Genomic DNA, 17,497 nt, shown 5'->3' with positions numbered 1-17,497 from the left:
TCCCTTCAATTCCAGGTGTCTGAGGGGCTGAGGGACCTCTGGTCCTTTCCCTTTCTAGGTCCAACCCCTTCAGATTTAACCTAGGCACTGCCGGCCCAGTGCTCGGGATGCTCTTCACTGTTCCAGAGTCATTCATTCTATACCGTTAGGTTTGGTTTCTCCATCCCTTTCTTCAGGTGTGTCTTGGGTTAAAGATGTCTCAAGGGTATTCAGCTGGCCCGGGCTCAGGCTACGAGCTATGGCGGATCCCTACTGATCATTCGAATAGGCTGTTAGGTTTAGGAGCTCCCTCATATTTTCTGTTGATGAGTAGCTGGCCCTTTGGGATACTTGTCCCTCATTACTCACAGTCGCCAATACGTCTTCCTCTCTTACACGTTGCCTTCTGTAATTGGTTTCTTCCTCCAAGCCCCCCAAAAGCCCTTTATTGCTTTATTGGTGGGGTGGGGGGAGGGTTGTAAGTGGCCTTATTGCTTTTACTGCTGCATTGGATTTTAATTATTTCCCTACCAGCAAGGTATTCGTCTTTTTAGTTACTTGCTGGGGATTTTTCTTTTTTGGTCCATTTCTTCTGGTCTGTGAGAAGATTGTGTATGCCAGTGTCTGCTCTTCGGATACTGTTTTTTTCCTCCCTTTCTTGCTCCTTGTCCCTCCTCTTGCTCTTCCACCATTGCATCATTAAGGGGCATTTCCCAAAGGCCGTTTATTACCTCCTCCTCCCTTGTCCCATTACCATCTTCATCAATCACCACTGCCTCTAATACAGTTTGTACAGAGATATCAGCCTGATTAACGATGACTGATTTCGGTGGTGAGACTCTTGGATGGTCTTCTGGTTTGTGAACAATTGCTATAGTCTTACCTAGTATTGTTGTTGAGAGGACGGATTCCTGTGATGACAGTCTGGACCAATACTCCAAATTACCTGCACTTGCTGTATTCTTCTCCAAAGCCGGTGTCATTACTGGCATGGCCGAAGTTCTCCTTTCCTTTCGTTCTTTTGTCACATTTTCCAAGATGCACTGGATAACTTTCAACTGTCTGTCCAATTTCTTATCCAAGTTTCCCTGGACCGCTGTTACGAATCCTTCCAGATAAATCATTTGTGTGCATCATCGCCAGAAGAGATGTCTGGTCTTTTAAAGTGTCACTCAGGGCTTCATACAATTTAGTGGAAGGAGCCAGTACTATAGTCAATGCTGCCACTGTGTTTGGGTTTATGCTATAATTTCCCTCTCCCATTTTCAATGTTTTGTTCTCCTTTTCTTCTATAGGTGTTTTCCCCTAGAGCTGCCTCAGCCCCAGCCTCAATGTTCAACTGGGGCTTCCAGCTCTGCGGGTGAGCCCTTGCCTCCTCCTCTGCTAATTCATTACCTTTTGGTTTGGGTTGCAGGGGTCTCCCACCTAAACATGGACAAGGGCTGTTTATTGTTGAAGATCCTTTTGGCCTCGACCGCTCCCTGTGTGGACTTGGAATTGTCTTCTCTGGTACCCCCTTACTGGTCTCTTGAGCCGGATTGACGATGGTTGATATTTTCTCTGCCTCACTCTGTCTTACTGGTACAGCTGAGTCCAGCTTAGACAAAATATTTAGGATTTCCAAGTCTGTAACTTCTAATTCACTTTCCTTAAGTAGGCCTTTGTTGTAACTTTCTTCCATTGGTTTCTTGTTATGGTTTTTTCCCCTGGATCTCAGTAAGGGATCTTTCCAGGCCAAACCTGTTCTAAAAGAAACACCTCTTTGGAGATTACTCTAACCAGTAACCCACCTTGGACGTAATACTTTGGCGTTGCCCCCACCACTACCTCCTGGCATACCACAGAAGACCATCCTCTTTTCCTTCCTCCTGCTGGTGGGGGGGGTCTCTTGATCGTGATTGATTTCTTAGACCTGCACTCAGTGTATAACAGATTAGAGGGTTCTCCTCCCCCGGACCATCCTGTTGGTTTGAATTGGATCCCAGTGATATTTGGCTCTCTCCCGTCTTGTTCGTCTCTTGATCACCTTCTAGCCAGTCCTCTCAGGGTTTGTTTGTTGGGCCCAGTTGTTCAATACCCATTTGAAATTCTTCCTCTCCTTCCTTGCTTTCTTTGAGGAGAACATTCGATTTTTCTTTTCCTAATGGCCACATTTCTTTTGTGTGTTTGTCGGTCAGCATCAAACTCCACCATCAGGGCCTCCCCTCGTTGCTCATTGTCAAAGTCACTTTGGGGCAGCGTGGCTCGCAGGATGATGTCCAAGGTGCTTAGTGGCACACATTCCTCATCCCCCATTCCTCAACAGCTTGATGTATTCAGAGAGTCCATGCTTGGCCTGTGCTCTGAATCCAGAGAGGTTCCCTTTTGCTTTTACTTGGCTGCAGGTGCGGCCCGACAATGTAATTGCTGCTTCAAGCCTCTCCAGCATTACCTTTTCGGCCACTAGTTCACCCCTGTAGCGCTCGGGTTAGCCTAGATTGATGTTTGTGATGCTGAAGGATGAACTGTATAAACCGGCTGTAGAGGAGTTGGATTTCTTCAGAAGCATTCAGTTGTGGTAAATCATCCTGACAAAGACCATTATTGTTGTACATGTGAAGAAGAGAATTCTGAAGCTCATTCTTGCTCAAAGAAGGGAAAGAACATTCTATTTTCTTTTGTGGATCATTGAAGTGTTGAAACTTTCAGTTGTCAAGTTGAAGTTACCTGTTTTGGAACTTTGTTATAAACCAGGATTTCCTTATTTCTTTTTGAACTGTGAAGCAAAATCATGCTTGAATCTGGAGAAGGGGAATTCATCCAGATTATAAGAAGAGACTGTAGTCATTGGTGTTTGCTAAATATGACCCATTGCTTCAACCACACAGATTTCAGACTATACTGCATTAAGGCGCCCCAATAAGGTTTAAATATGCATGCAGGTGTCTGCATCCTTGAGCGCTGTCTGTCTTGGGTTAAGAAAAGGTGTGTATAAAATTGCACTGCCATGAAAGACAATTTTCTGGAGCGAAAAGCTTGCATTTGAGTTGATTTATATATCCAAAATTCATTGGTCATGTGTCTGTGAACTCGAGCTGCTAGGTGCGCTGTGGTATGTGTGACTTGGCTTAAAAGGAATATTCTACTTTTGCTTTGCAATGAGAAAATGAATAATTTCCGGGCAAACCCAGATACCATTCCACAAGGGGATTAACGGCTAAGGCTCCTCTACTAAGACATGCCCCAATTTCTGAGGTTTGTAAAGCCGCTTCTTGGAAATAAAGCTAAACTTTTAGGACACTTAATTGCCCAGAGTCTGATGCTAGAGAGATGCCCAGTTATGGCAGTCATTCCTCCGCAGATTACTTGTGTTTGTGTTAATAAACGATATTCTCAGCGCCTAAAAACTGTATTGAATAAAGCTTTTTTTCTGAATTTAATTTTTGTGTTGTGTACTGTGCCCTGAAATGTCTGTTGATGCTCGCCCTGATGCCTGCAGGCATTGGCGTGAGACAAATAAATAAAATGTCCTTTCTTCCACTCCTTCCCAAGGTAGAGAGGAACTTGTAGTCAGTGTTCATGAATATTTATGATGCAGAAGGAAAGCTAACTTTTTAAAATCCTAGTTTACTTGCCGGTATTATCATAGACTTCTAGCCCACTGGTTACATTCCATCCAAACCCCAATGGAGTTCTGATGGTGAATAACACTAGCCCATTTTGTAACAGATCCAATGCCAAAATCGCTGTTACTAACAATAAACAAGTGTGGCATAATAAGCAAAGTCGGAGGCCACATATCTAGTAAAAACAGCAAACCATTTACTTTTTGGGACAAACAGTTACAAATTTAGAAGAAATCCAGATACAGTATTTATCAATGTTTTACACTTAAAATATTTTAAGGCAAACTGCTGTCTAATGAAGATACCAATAAGAGATTATTAGTATTATTATTGGGGTATTTATTGAGTGTGGACCTGTCTTTGGGAAGCAACAGAGTGCTTTGCATTCATAGGGGGAAGAACACAATGAGGGATGCAGATAATAAAAGGAGCAGGGAGCTAACCAGTGGGGGTGGACAATTTGCAGCAAAGTATCTACAAGCAACCAGGGAGGGAGACAGCGGGGAGCAGACCACCGAGTCTTAGGATGGGCAGTGAGCGCAGGGTGTGTGGACCTAGGTGTTTATGGAGGAGCCATTCCTTGAAGAGGAAGGTATTGAGCCCTTTCCTGAACTGTAGAAGTGATGGGGCAAATCTTCTGTTGACGGGGAAGAGGTTCCAGTCTTGCAGCGCAGAGAAGGCCACCCTTCCGACAACATAATTGCTGCTTCGAGCCTCTCCTGCATTACTTTTTCAGCCTTTTTCGCAAGGTTGGTCGTGAGGCTCTGTGCATGCAGAGCTGGTGAATCTTGCTGATTTTGTTGATAAAGATTAACATCTTGTTCCGTCTGATGCTTCTCTGCACTCTCACCATACCATACCATCCATGTGCCTCCTCTCGCTTTCTCCTTCCTCACCCCACTCCACTAGAACCCACTTCACAGAACAATCAAAGCCAGCCCAACTGTGGATCTCTAAAGCTTGGCTTAAACTTCACATACTTGCTAAAGAGGGAGCTCCCTCTGCTCTCTGCATCATCCCCCCTACCGGGACCTCGCTACTGCCTCCAGTGACGCTCAATGTATATATTTCTTTCATTCGTTCCTGGTATAGGTCACTTTTTTACACCCTCAAACTGGCTCACATGTCCTCATCTTTATGCTAATATAAGGGCACCCTTTGTGTGAATACCTCTGCCATCTGTTAATGTGTTATTGCAAGTCATTTCTGATTCAAATTGACATCTTTGTTCTTCAAATAAAAACATTATTTTACAAAACTTTGTTCTGACTTTCCTTTATCCTTTGAGTTCTATAGATGGTAACAAAGGGCCCATCCCTCTTCTATGGTAGGACGCAATTTCAATGCTGGAGAGGATGGTTTTCGAAAAGAATTAGAAAATGAATCGTTTGCTTAGAGTTCAGGACCATGTTATTTCTATGCACAATACCACAAGTCTTGTTGGAGCAGAAAACCTGGATTTGGTGAATTCTTCTATAATGCGATTGCTTTGGGCGGGTGTACATTTTCGCTAGCATAGGTATATCTGCAGAATCCATGTTCAATTGCACTCTGTTCCGGATTTATGGTGCAGAAGGACAAAAAGGAATAGATTTGTTCAAGAAATCTATAAATGAACACTGAAAGGTACCCTTTCTAAGGCATACTGTAACTCTGACAGATAATGGTGAACTGTTTCATTTGCGAATGTTTATTAATACAAATTAAATAGGTTCTGTATTGGACTTTGTAAACTGGTGGTAAAGGATTCATTTGTAAAACACACTTTACATCAGAAGGACATGAGCATTCATAGCCGTGGCTCAGCCATAAAGGGCGACAGGGACCCTACCACCCATTACGGAGGACCCAAGCCAGCCCAGTGAAAACAATGACCGCTCAATAAGCAGCAGAATGCAGCGGAGGACACGCTCCTGAGTTGGCCTTTTTAAAATGAAAATTGCTTTCTCCAGGCTTACAGTATCGCAGGAAGGTATGCCCAATGGGCCATGCAAGGCTGGGGCATATTGCTTTCGCAGGCAGAGGTATTTAATGCTCAAAAGGTGTTTAAATGGTGTTCCTGCACCTTCCTGGATATTAGGAGGGACAGTGAATTGGGTTCTCTCCAGCTCTATCTCAAATGTCAGGAGGCAGGAAGGGAGGGAGGGGCATTCATTCGACACTTCTCCCTTATTACTGGCTCCTGTCTGCACGGGTGCTGGGAGTCAGAGGGCCAGAGCTGGAGCTAAGGCATCATGCAGGCAAGGAAAAAATAACTATGTATGTCTGGATGTATGCATGTGAGGGATTGTGTAAGTGCGCCTATTAATGTGTACACATGTAAATGAGAATGCAGTGTGTATACTACAGTGTATGGTTAAGCAGGTGAATAAGAGTGCAGCGTGTATGTTGCAGTTTATGGATGCACATATGAATGTGAGCACGTGCGGCCAGGGAGGAGAGTCTCTTATTGGGTGCAGTGCCCTTAGTTCCCGACTTGAAAACGTAATATTTTTACTGCCATTGGTGCAGCCATTGTGGATACTGGCCTACATTGGTGCAGCCAGGGGGGGGGGGGGCATGTTTTGTTACAGTGCCATCGCTCTATTACTGGCATAGGTGAAGCCAACATGAGCATTTCTACACTCGGATGCTGGCCTATATTGGCACAGCCAGCATGAAAATGTTTTTATACACTGATAAAATACTGGCATATACTGTGAGCATATTTATCAGGAAAATGTGTTGGGAAATGCTCCTGTGCACTCTTGGTGAGCTAGCATCTACTGGATTTTTTTAATGAGTTTCCCTACAAACCAAAGGGGGGTCTGGGAATCTCTCTACCAGCACGAACACAGCCCAATGACCTGTTCTTGGGTGAATAACCCCTGGGAGAGACTCTACCAAGTCTTTAGCTCACTGTCCCTTTCACAGAGAAGAAATGTCCCCGCATATCAGCCTTTGTCCTGCCCTGTGGCAGTCCGGCACCGAAATGCTAGGCAATTCTCCTCTGAACAAGAGTACCATCAGTAATCCCACACACGTGTTTCAGCCTTGTTGGGCATCATCAGTGAGGTGAAACTGTTGCCTCTCTAAGAACAGTGAGCAAGGGGTCCCCGTCTGGATCGCCCTGTTACCAGACGTGGACCCCTTGCTCACTGTTCTTAGAGAGGAGCAGCTTCAACTCACTGATGATGCCCAACAAGGCTGAAACACGTGTATGGGGTTACTGTGGTACTCTTGTTCACAGGAGAATTGCCTAGCATGTCGGTGCTGGACTGCCCCTGAGCAGGACAAAGACTGATATGTGGGGAAATGTCTTCTCTGTGAAAAGAACAGTGAGCTAAAGACTTGGTTTAGAATCTCCCAGGGGCCATCCACCCAAGAACAAGTCAATTGGCTGTGCTTGTGCTGGTAGAGAGTTTCCCAGGCCCCCCCTTGTTTTCCCTACAAACCAGTTGGCAAAATGTGTGCATTTTTACCCAACTTCTGACAAAGTATGCTATGAAACGCATCATTTTAGCCCATTATTTAAAGAAACGTTTTGGGGAGATCCCTCCACCTCCCATAACCCTTCTTTGTTGGCTCTGAATGCCCTCCCTTTGCTTGAACACATTCATGTGAAATGTTTAAGTCCCTTCAATTAAACAAATGTTTCAATTGTAACTGGCACTTCAACAAACCCGGTCCAAACTAATTTGGATATTGAGACTGTTCTTCTCGGTGCTAGTAACTCATGAGTATCTGCCTTCATCTCTAAGTGACTCCAGTGTCAGTGTCACCACCTCAGAGCAAATCCCAAATCAATGGAAACATGTCAGTGATCCTTCGTATTCTGTGCCAACCTTTCACAGACAATACCATCAATGTCAACATCACAGCAGTACCGGTACTATTAACATTTTATGTCGGAGTGTTGCCATTTCACAATGACCCCCTGTATCAGTGTCAGCACAGTTTAGATGAGCAATTGCTGCATAATGCATTTCTCGGTCTGTGTTCAATTTTCTTTTAATTGCGGTCAGCTCTTTGAGGGATGGTTCTAATTTAGTTACAAACAGAGGATGACCGTAGGAACAGTGCTGGTAACGCAAGGTGCACCCTGCCACTGTGAGAAACTCTGCATTCACACTATCATCATTTGGCAGATGGGGAGCAGGTGCAAGTGGATCTAGGTCACCTGGCCTAAGCCGCGCCCACCTGGTGCCTTCCTGCCTGCCGCTCTTTTTCACCACTTAGCAAGCCCCGCCCACCTGGTGCCTTCCTTCACTGTCTTGTGGCCAATGCTGAATTTGACTTTTATGGACTTCATTCATTCACGGTGCGTCACTCTTTCTCAACTCTCATGCTGGACTTCCTTTGCATCTTGTACTCATGGTGGCCCTGAATCATACTGTTCCCATCTTCATCTTGTATCCTGGCTTGCAACATTATGTGTTACTACCGACTTCTGCAATTCTATTCGCTCTCCACTCTTGCTTCTCCACTCTTTTTGACTGCTTACTCTCTTTTCTCTCCTCCTTTCCCTGCTCCCTTTTCCTATCTCCACTCTTACTTTCTTCTATGCACTTACTCTATCAGAATTGTCCATGGACCTAATATGATAGCAACCTCGTTTCCTCCACCCTCCCATTACTGTTTTTTTCCTCCCCACGGCCCCTCCAGCACTATCTGAAATGTCGTCAGGCCCAGTATAATAGTCGCTTGTTTTGTTCCTCCCCTCCCTTTCTGCACCCCTCTCCCTCACCTTTTGTTTTTCTCCTGCTCTATCAGAAATGTCGTCAGGCCTAGTATGGTAGTCGCCCGTCTGTTTCCATTTCCTTCCCACTCTCCCCCTCCCTTCTTTATCTATGTCTTCGCTCTTGCACCATCTAAAAGATCGTCAGGCCGAGTACGATAGTTAATTTCACATCCTTACTGTTCATGGCCTGTAAGAATGTGGTTGTATTTTCCCTTGTTCCCTCCCTTGCCTTGAAGCGCTTTGAAACACATTGTGTATAGGCGCTATATAAATAAACAATCATATCATATCAGTAACAATTGCTCAAAATAGTTGTGGTGGCACTTCCAACAGTGTGGAGAAGGGGAAACCATACTAACCTGGATGGCCAACTGGATGGGACCAATTAGTGTTGTAGTCCAAAGCATTTGGAGAACCAAAGGATGTTAACCCCTAGTATAGATAATCATAAACTTTAGGAAATTAAAGAAACACAGTAGATCAGTGATGCATCTTGAATGGTTTCATAGGGAAGCATTCACACTTTAAAAAGACAGCCTATTTAGGAGGTTTTTAATTTGAAAACGTTATCTGTTGAATCCATTAAGCTATATGGCATTGCTGGATTCAGGAATTGGATCTGTCTGGTTAATGTTCCTTGGTTGGCTAAATGGGCAGTGGTCTGCTATAGAACAAGGAGCAATACAACAAAGAACATGACATGGCCCTATAAAAATATATATCCTGACGATGTGTTTAACTGAGCGTGATGTACTCAATGTTGGGAAGATAAACAAAGGTGTACCAAGGATTGTTGGTATTGCACTCCAATCTTGTGCACACTGCAGTAATGCAATAATAACTGAGTAGACAAAAGTGCATTGAAATAACTGCTAATGGCATCTCGTGTACTTATAAAACGTTGCCAAATCGAAAATCAAACAATGAAGATGACAACATTCAGGTAAAGCTTTAACTCTCTGAATAGTAAATTCTCTGCAGGGGAGTGTTGAGAAAAACCTACTATGGTTTGGAAAAGAAGACGGCTTCCAAAGGGTATGAAGTGGCTAGATGTTTGAAAAGATTCGGTTCACCTGCAGAAGACTATTGCTAGGACTCGCTCTGCCTGAGGTAAGCACTGGCTCTTAAAGTCCAGAAAAATATCTAAAAAAGTAACCGTCTGGAAACAGTGTTTTAAAAAGCAGAGCATGCATTTATTCAGATAGGCAAAAACTAGGGTTTGATACAACTCCCAGCTCCATTTAAAAGTTTGGAACGCCACCAGAGTGACGAAGAGTCGTAAGCAGACCTAATATTAACCTACTACCTACAGTCCATAGCATTGAGATCAGGAACTAAATACAACAGGTCTACAGACCTTCTAGAAAAGTCTGCTCAGCTTACGTAGGTCTGGATTCTCCTTCAAGTGGCAGGGCACACTAATGCAGTCTTAGGAAATGGGCATGTACTTTCCAGTGTACATTAAGCAAGTAACTGGGAAGAAAAATGAACCTCACTAACTTTGTAGTCGAAAGGAGCAGTCTTTTAAAACATATTAAGACGAGGGTAGTAGAAGGCAGATGGGCAGGGACCATGTGCTTGCTAGCAGAAACCTTCTTGCCATCTTCTGACCTAAACTATCCGATATTTAAGTTCCAACAAAGAACATGGTCACCCACCCCTGTTGGTCCCCTTTTCCCCCCCATCCGCTCCACTCCTCCTCCATCTCCTCTAAATACTGGCTTCTCCAGACAAGGGAGTTCGACGAGAGGTGAAGACTCATGATGAGGTTATAGGCGCCATAACTGACTTGCAACAAAAATAATGAAGTGCCACTTTAATCCATATTTTTTAGATCTATGTAACTTTCTTGAAAACACCGATATATTTCCCAGCTGAACCTTGGAGAACAGCAACATACTTTTACAAATACTGGATTTCACCCCAAATGCAAGTTCTCATTTGCATCTTTGGGCAAGCATTTTACAATGAATCCCTACAACTGTATCCCTATTGTTGTACCCTATTACGATATCATGTTGAACAGCACTCTTGCTTCACAGCTAGGCTTGCACTATATACAACCTAGCACATCCATAACATGCTCCTTCAACTCTTTACTTAATAAAGTCTCTGTTGTTTCAACATTAGGCTACAAGGAAATGCAAACATTAACTCTGAATTCCAATTGTCGTCGCTCTGCATTATTAACCGTGTATTTTGATTGGAAAGTCAGGAACAAGAGTACGACAAGCACAGTATTAGACATCACAAGGTCAAGTGTAACCTGCTCATCTCCAAGATACAGAGCAATTCAAATTGTTCTATGATATTAGATTTTTGTTCCGATCACAGTGAAGACCGTGTGACCTGAACAGTGACAATGGAGAGCATTTAATATTCATATGGGTAAGCATTGGCATATTATATATTCAACATTTCTTGCACTTTAAGGTGGATTAACAACATTAGCTAGATATGAACATAACTTTGACGAGCCCCTTAGCTCTCAACCTTCACGAAGAAACATGCGACCTGGCAATCAACCTTGGGATCCATAATCCCAAGACTGTACATTCAAAGTAATACAAGTCGCACGCACAGCAGTGTGAATAACATAGGCCATGGTTCTGATGACATGAAAATACAAGCTTGAAGGTCAACTAGGAAGGGATGGCACAAGAATTCAGAGATGACTACAGATACCATGCGGGAGGCTCTAATAACTTCACTGTCGAAATGAAGAACACTCCCTGATACGGCAAGAGGAACATCATTAAGTATTCATTTAATGGAAAACAATTTCTTTAATTACCAATATCGGTTTGCAATCAAATAGTTATGCCTGCTAAGTGTAATTGCAGGAAAGGTGGTCAGTCTGAACTGTAGAATCTATCCCAGAATCAAATATTTGTATGGCATACACAAACCTGCATGCACTAGAGACAGTTTCCACTTAATGCCCTATGTATTTCAATATAGCCTTTGCTTACCTTCTCCGATCATTGTCACTCCTATCGACATGCCCATGAATTTACTTTTGGTCCAAACATGTGCATTCACACACATTTTCCTTTCCAAGCATTCAGCATAGAACCCAGAGACAGGGGGGTGATGGGACACTTGCTCTGCCACAAATCTGACAGAATAGCAGTCTGGCTTAGCCTTGCTCTCCGACTCCTCTGAGAGGTTTTCTGACTGCGTGACAGATTCAGATGAAGAGTTGCATGTTTTTGGGGACTGTACTTTGTCCTTGGGTATCCTCCAGGAGCAGTGAAAGGTCTCACCAATGATGGGGTTGTACGGTTTCTTAGCTATGGCTCCTTTGCGACCTTCATGAAATGATGTGATATAATACTCTACAAAGCGAATCATTCTCTCCTCAGGGCTTGCTCCATTGGTGATTGCAATGAAGAGGTCTGGGTGGGACATAAAGTCTGCATACATTTCTAACAACGAGCGCTTCTCCAAAATAAAGGTGGGAAGGACAACCTGAAAGAAAATAAGAAAATGAATCTGAGGGCATGCCAACATTAGAAGAACATTTTCAAATCACTTTTGAATGTATGTCCGAGTCTTGATTTCCACTAATAATAGCTTATATACCTGTAAACAGTGTATAAAAGTCTGGATCTGGGTGGACTAGAATGATAGTCTTTTACAATAGTTAGCAGTTTGTAAAATAAATGTAAACTCTTACTATCTTTACTATCTTTATTCAGCTGTAAGCCATCAAAGAAACGATAAAAAATACAACAATCAACGCAAATGAAAAAGCCACAAAATACACATTTGTATCTAAAAACATAAAACACCAATAGAATCCTAAAATCATAAAAGGTGCGGAGGACACATACAGAACCAGTCGACTATATCCTAAAACGTTTACCATGATGTATTCTCCAAAAGTCCCTCTAATTTTCATCGCTCTCTTAAGAAAAGAGAACAGCCCATGCAATGTAAATAGAGTTTGCTTTCAACAAGAAATTGAGGGCAGTCCAACATTGAGTGAAGGAATATTGCCTTAAAACAGGCACAATTGTTTGATTTCGAATCACACTATGCCAGACAGAAGATGACAAAACGTAATAAATCCTCTATCTCTCTGGTATCTCCTAAAGAAATCTTTACTGGTTTTGTTCCCATCACTAATGAAGATGCCCTCCGTCTCCTTGCTCGTGCACACCCTACCTCCTCCCCACTGGATCCCATACCATCTGCGCTTATACCTAAAATCGATCCCTTACTTGTTCCTTATCTTACAATTCTATTTAAATCTTGTTTATCCTCGCCTGTTTTTCCTTCCTCATTTAAGCATGCTACTATTATCCCGATCTTGAAAAAGCCTTCTGCCGATGTATCTTATGCCTCCAATTTCCGTCCCATTTCACTCTTGCCATATCTTTCTAAAATTCTAGAACGCATCGTCTACTCTCAAGTTTCTACCTTTATCTCTTGTAACTCTATTCTTCCTTGTTTTCAATCTGGGTTTGGCCCAGTGTACTCTACCAAGACTGCTCTTCTCTCTGTCTTGGACTCTCTTCATTCTGCACGTCATGCTAAACAGTCTTCTCTTCTTATACTCCTGGATCTTTCTGCTGCGTTCAACACTGTTAATCGCACACTCTTGTCTGCTCTTTCCTCTTTTGGCATTTCTGCCTCTACCCCAGCCTGGTCTGACTCATACCTATCCCAGAGAACATTATCAGTCTCCTGGGCTGGGGCTTCTTCTGAAACATGTCCACTTACCTATTGGTGTCCCTCAAGGTGCGGTCCTTGGTCCCTTTATTTTTTCACTCTACACTTCTTCGTTAGCTGGAATTAATTCCTCTTTTGGTTTCTTGCATCACTTCTAAGCTGATGACAGGCAGCGCTTTTTCATTTCCACACTTTACTGATGACTTCCACCATAAACCTAGCACCTATCCAATCATGGATGTTGGATCACTTCTTACTAGTTAATGCCGCAAAAACTGAGGTTATCTTTTCCCCTTCATCTATTTCTCCTTCTCCGTCACCTCCCTTCATATCATTTCCTCCGTCCCAGTTACCCATTTCTTCTGTGGCCCGTAACCTATGTCTTTATCCTGATTCAGATCTTTCTTTCAGTCACCATATTTCCTTATCTGCCCATTCCTGTCAATTCCATCTGTATAATATTGGTAAAGCCTGTCCTTTTATGACTTTCAAAGCGACTCAGCTACTGGTGTCTGCTCTAATCTTTTCACAGCTCTTCTACTGTTCTTCTGCACTCTTTGGACATCATCTATCTCGTCTAGCTCCTTTTAAATTTGTATTTAATGCTTCGATTAGTGTGCTCTGTCTGCTTGCTCCTCGTGATTTTATTTCCTCTTCCTTCACTAATCTACGGTAGCTCTCTTTTCATGACTGTTTAAAATTTTATTTTCAATGTTTAGTTTTTAAAGCTCTCCATGGTCTTGCTCCCCCCTATCTTTCCTCTCGTCGCATTCTACTTTCCTTCTTGCCCACTTCGTTTTTCTTATCATCTCTTTATAGTCCCTCGTCCACCCGTGCTCAATCTCGTTTTCGGTCTCTCTTTTTTAGCACCCTTGAACTGGAGCGCTCTCCCACTCTCTCTCCCTTCTATCACTGTTTATTCATTCTTTCAGGTCTCTCTGCGGTCCTACCTTCTCTCGCCTGGTTAACGAAGGTTACTGCAACCACAGAAATATTCAGTGTTATAAATGTTAATTCATTATTTGTACTGTGCCTGTTCTTATGTTCAACGCTTTGGTGTAAGGTGCTATATAAAACCAAATAAAATACAAAAATAAATCCTCCCCATCTACCCCACATGCTGGACAACTAGTAACAGTTAAATAGCCCTGCCACTTGCATGTATTATTCCTAATTCTCAAACAGTCGAACCGCACCCTCATAATCAGCCAACGCTCTGAAGGGTAGTGGATGAATAAAAGGTAAGATTATAGCAGACACTGGCTGCACCTAATGGCATGCATTCTATTAAAATTTAACCTAAATTCATGCGTTTCTCCATTTTCAAGGATTCTAGATTTAAGACCTTCCTGGTAACAATTAATTTGGATTTAAAAGTTCTTCTGGGGGGAAAAGTTCAAGTGCAAGTTAAGCTCCCTTTAAGATATTTAAACCAGGGAATACGATTAGCTCCACCAATTTTCAGAACCTCCTTGATCATAAATGTGTTAGGTAGGCATTCGCGTTTGATCAGATTCTGAACCAGTGTAACACTGGGACCAAGCGCCATAGGTCTTCCAAAAAGCCTACGCCCAATTTCTTGTGAGCCACAAAATTTGCATCCGAGCTTGGCAAGCCCAATAAATTCTTATTGAGAAATTTAATTTCAACCATCTGTAGCCCTGTGACCTTGCCATGAACCCAAAAACTAGCTCCATAGATGGTTTCAGCCAAAGTTTGAATATTGTAAAACTTAAGGATCACCTGTAAGGGTTCACCACTACAAATTCCCATAAAGCGGGCTTCTCCACCCAAACCTTGAAACATTCATGTTTCTTGTTTAGACACATCAGCCGCCCACGTCAGGCTGCTGAAAAAGCGCATGCCTCTAAACATTCTGGTTGATGCCCAGCTGTTCGGTGAGCGCTGTCCAACATTATGGCCATGATGAACGTTTCTGCTCGCACACAAGACTAAAGGGCATGAAAAAAGAAATATAAACCTTTACAAAAAAGTGGAACAATCCACCTGAACGATGTGGGAAAGATATAAAAACAAAAGCACTGATGAACAAAATAATATTGTATTGCAGCATCAAAGTAAAACACCTTTCATGTGAGGATATTAAATGTCTACTGCCTCTACTGAATTAACGGCGTTGATTCAACAACACTGCATCGGTTTTTACTTTAAGGAAGGGTGATACTTTATACCAATCTGGAATCCACTGACCTCTAGTACATGCTAGATCCACATCTGTCAAAAACAATCAATCAGTGTTTCTCCGCTTTCATGAGTTCCAAACACTCAATTTTGTTCTATCTTGGTACCTTCATCGTCACCCATTAAAGTCTCAAACATACTCCCTACAATGAGATCAGGGTTTGAAATTGAGATTCGATGAGCAGGAGCTAAAACCAGCTCCCGGGTGTCTGGCATCACCCTGTAGGCAGGAGCTACCGCAGGGAACCAGGAGCTACCAGAGATGCTCCTTTAACATTTTGTCAATTTTGTACGAACCTTTGTTTTTAAATGTATATAAGTTGCGGTCTAATTCTTCTTTATTAACATTCTCAAATACTCAAGCATTAAGCCCCAAGCCGGGGGGCATTACCAGATGCAGTAATGTCCCTTCATCCCCCCAGCGAGGGGCTCATTGCTATCAGTATCCCAGGGTACAATGTCCCAAGATACTAATAGCAAAGACGCAGATTAAAAGCTTTGCTGCATCGGGTCTGTTGTCCTGCAAAGAACGTGGATGTTTGAAATGCGCGTTTTTGTCTAGGAAGACTAGACTCCGCATTGCGGTCCATTGGTATGGAGTGGAAGGGAGCCATGTTAAAAGGAATGCTCCCTTCCACTCCGTAGTCATGGGACATCAAACATTATTTCCAAAACATGAAAATAAAAGTTAAAGATTTGAATAGGCATAATCTATACAATTTGTTTTTTCGATGTGCAGAAAATGAAAAAATAAAACCTATTTGTTTTGAGATTTCATTTTCAGCACAATGAAAAAAGATTATATAGAAAGCCTGTTGTGCCTTTGTTTAATGTAAATAGTATATGGTCTGTCCAATGACACCTCTGAAGGAGATTGCGGCAGCATCTTGGGCACAATATGAATGAACTGGCCGATGGACTTGAATGGACATTTCTTTTCTATATATCCGTGACACGCCTCGCACATGACCCGAGATTGCTGCATGTGGTTTAATGAGCATTCGAAGCTGCGTTTAACAGATGATGCCGGCGGATGCGACACGAAGACCGGTAATTGAGGAAGGGGAAAGAACATTTGGTGGCGTTTGGCACCAGATGGAATGCGTGAGGAAGGATTGCTGGTCAGGTAAGGACTACAAATGCCCCAATGGGAGGCAGCAGGTACATGGAAACATAGTGGCCGGGGTACTAATCAAAGTTAATGTCACATTTACATGTTTGGAAAGCACCAGATGACCGTAGTAGCCAAAAAATAGCTCCTGGTAGCTGTTGGTTTCAAGATAACCAGGTTCTACTGTGCTAGAAGCAGGAGCTAAATAGCTTCCCTCAATTTTCGAACGCTGGAGATCATCAGTAATATAACCAGCTCTCTCACCCTTCTTAAAGACTCCGGAGATCAAGCTGGTAAACACTTGATAAGTGAAATAACAACACAGGAACTAATCATGCAAAGGACCAAAACACAAAAGCAAGGTGATACAAATGTGTTTCCTTGCATAAGGGCCACAAATGAGCCCTTACATCAGCTATAAAGCTGAAACAAGAGCCTGCTGAAAGGTATCACTGTATCAACACACAGATGCCATTACTGACAATGTTGAAGAGTGAAACTGCCCACTACTGTCTCAGAACCCATAACATACTACTGCCATTACATTTCCAGACTAATTCCAGAGTTGAAAATACTGCTGGCAATAAAATTACTTTTTGGACAGGTGACCCTTTGTTGAAAAACGAAATGTAGGTTCCATAAGAATTCCTCCTTTCTCCTGTGTTCATCCAAGTTTATTTGAAACCCTGCAACTGTATTAATTTACAGCAGAGTTACTTGGTGTATTTATCTAGACTACTTCTAGCTTTTCTAATCTCTGGGGATCTATAAATAGATACTTTCACACTTACCATCAAGTTCCTGCCAATTAAAGAATAACTTATTTATTTTTACATTTATAGTAGAGCACCAAAATCACAGGCATCAGGGCGCTAGTTACAGTAAGTGTGACATTACAATCCTCAAAGTGCGGTCCTATGCAAACATTACATTGCGCAAGTGGGTCTTGAGGGAAAAGTCTAGCGAAGCCCGCCTCATGGAACTGGGGGTTACATTAGGCATACAGATACAAGTAAGTCAAGGTTGGTGGATGCATAGTCTAGCAAAGGCAAGCCTCAACGGATTGAGGGGCTAGATTAGGCAGCAAATATGCACTTGAGGCATTCAGAGGTTGCAGGTGCTAAGCAGAAACAGGCACAAGTAGGGAGGGAGGATGCAGGGGTACAGTAGGGAAGGGACATGATGCAAAATGGTATGGCGAGT

The 17,497-nt window shown here is 42.8% G+C and overlaps 1 protein-coding gene across 1 annotated transcript in view; it reads right to left on the bottom strand.

Moving 5' to 3' along the window:
* The window catches only part of OSBPL11 (oxysterol binding protein like 11), a 719,530-nt gene that overhangs the window by 192,062 nt on the left and 509,971 nt on the right, over window positions 1–17,497 (bottom strand). Inside the window, exon 9 of the mRNA XM_069616637.1 lies at window positions 11,277–11,775. Within this exon, the coding sequence (XP_069472738.1) occupies window positions 11,277–11,775 (499 nt within the window). The remainder of the gene's footprint in view (window positions 1–11,276; window positions 11,776–17,497) is intronic.

Source organism: Ambystoma mexicanum, chromosome 9 (assembly GCF_040938575.1).
Source record: "Ambystoma mexicanum isolate Mex_15411 chromosome 9, UKY_AmexF1_1, whole genome shotgun sequence".
In the NCBI taxonomy this organism is placed as follows: Eukaryota; Metazoa; Chordata; class Amphibia; order Caudata; family Ambystomatidae; genus Ambystoma; species Ambystoma mexicanum.
This window is presented reverse-complemented; position numbering and strand designations above follow the sequence as displayed.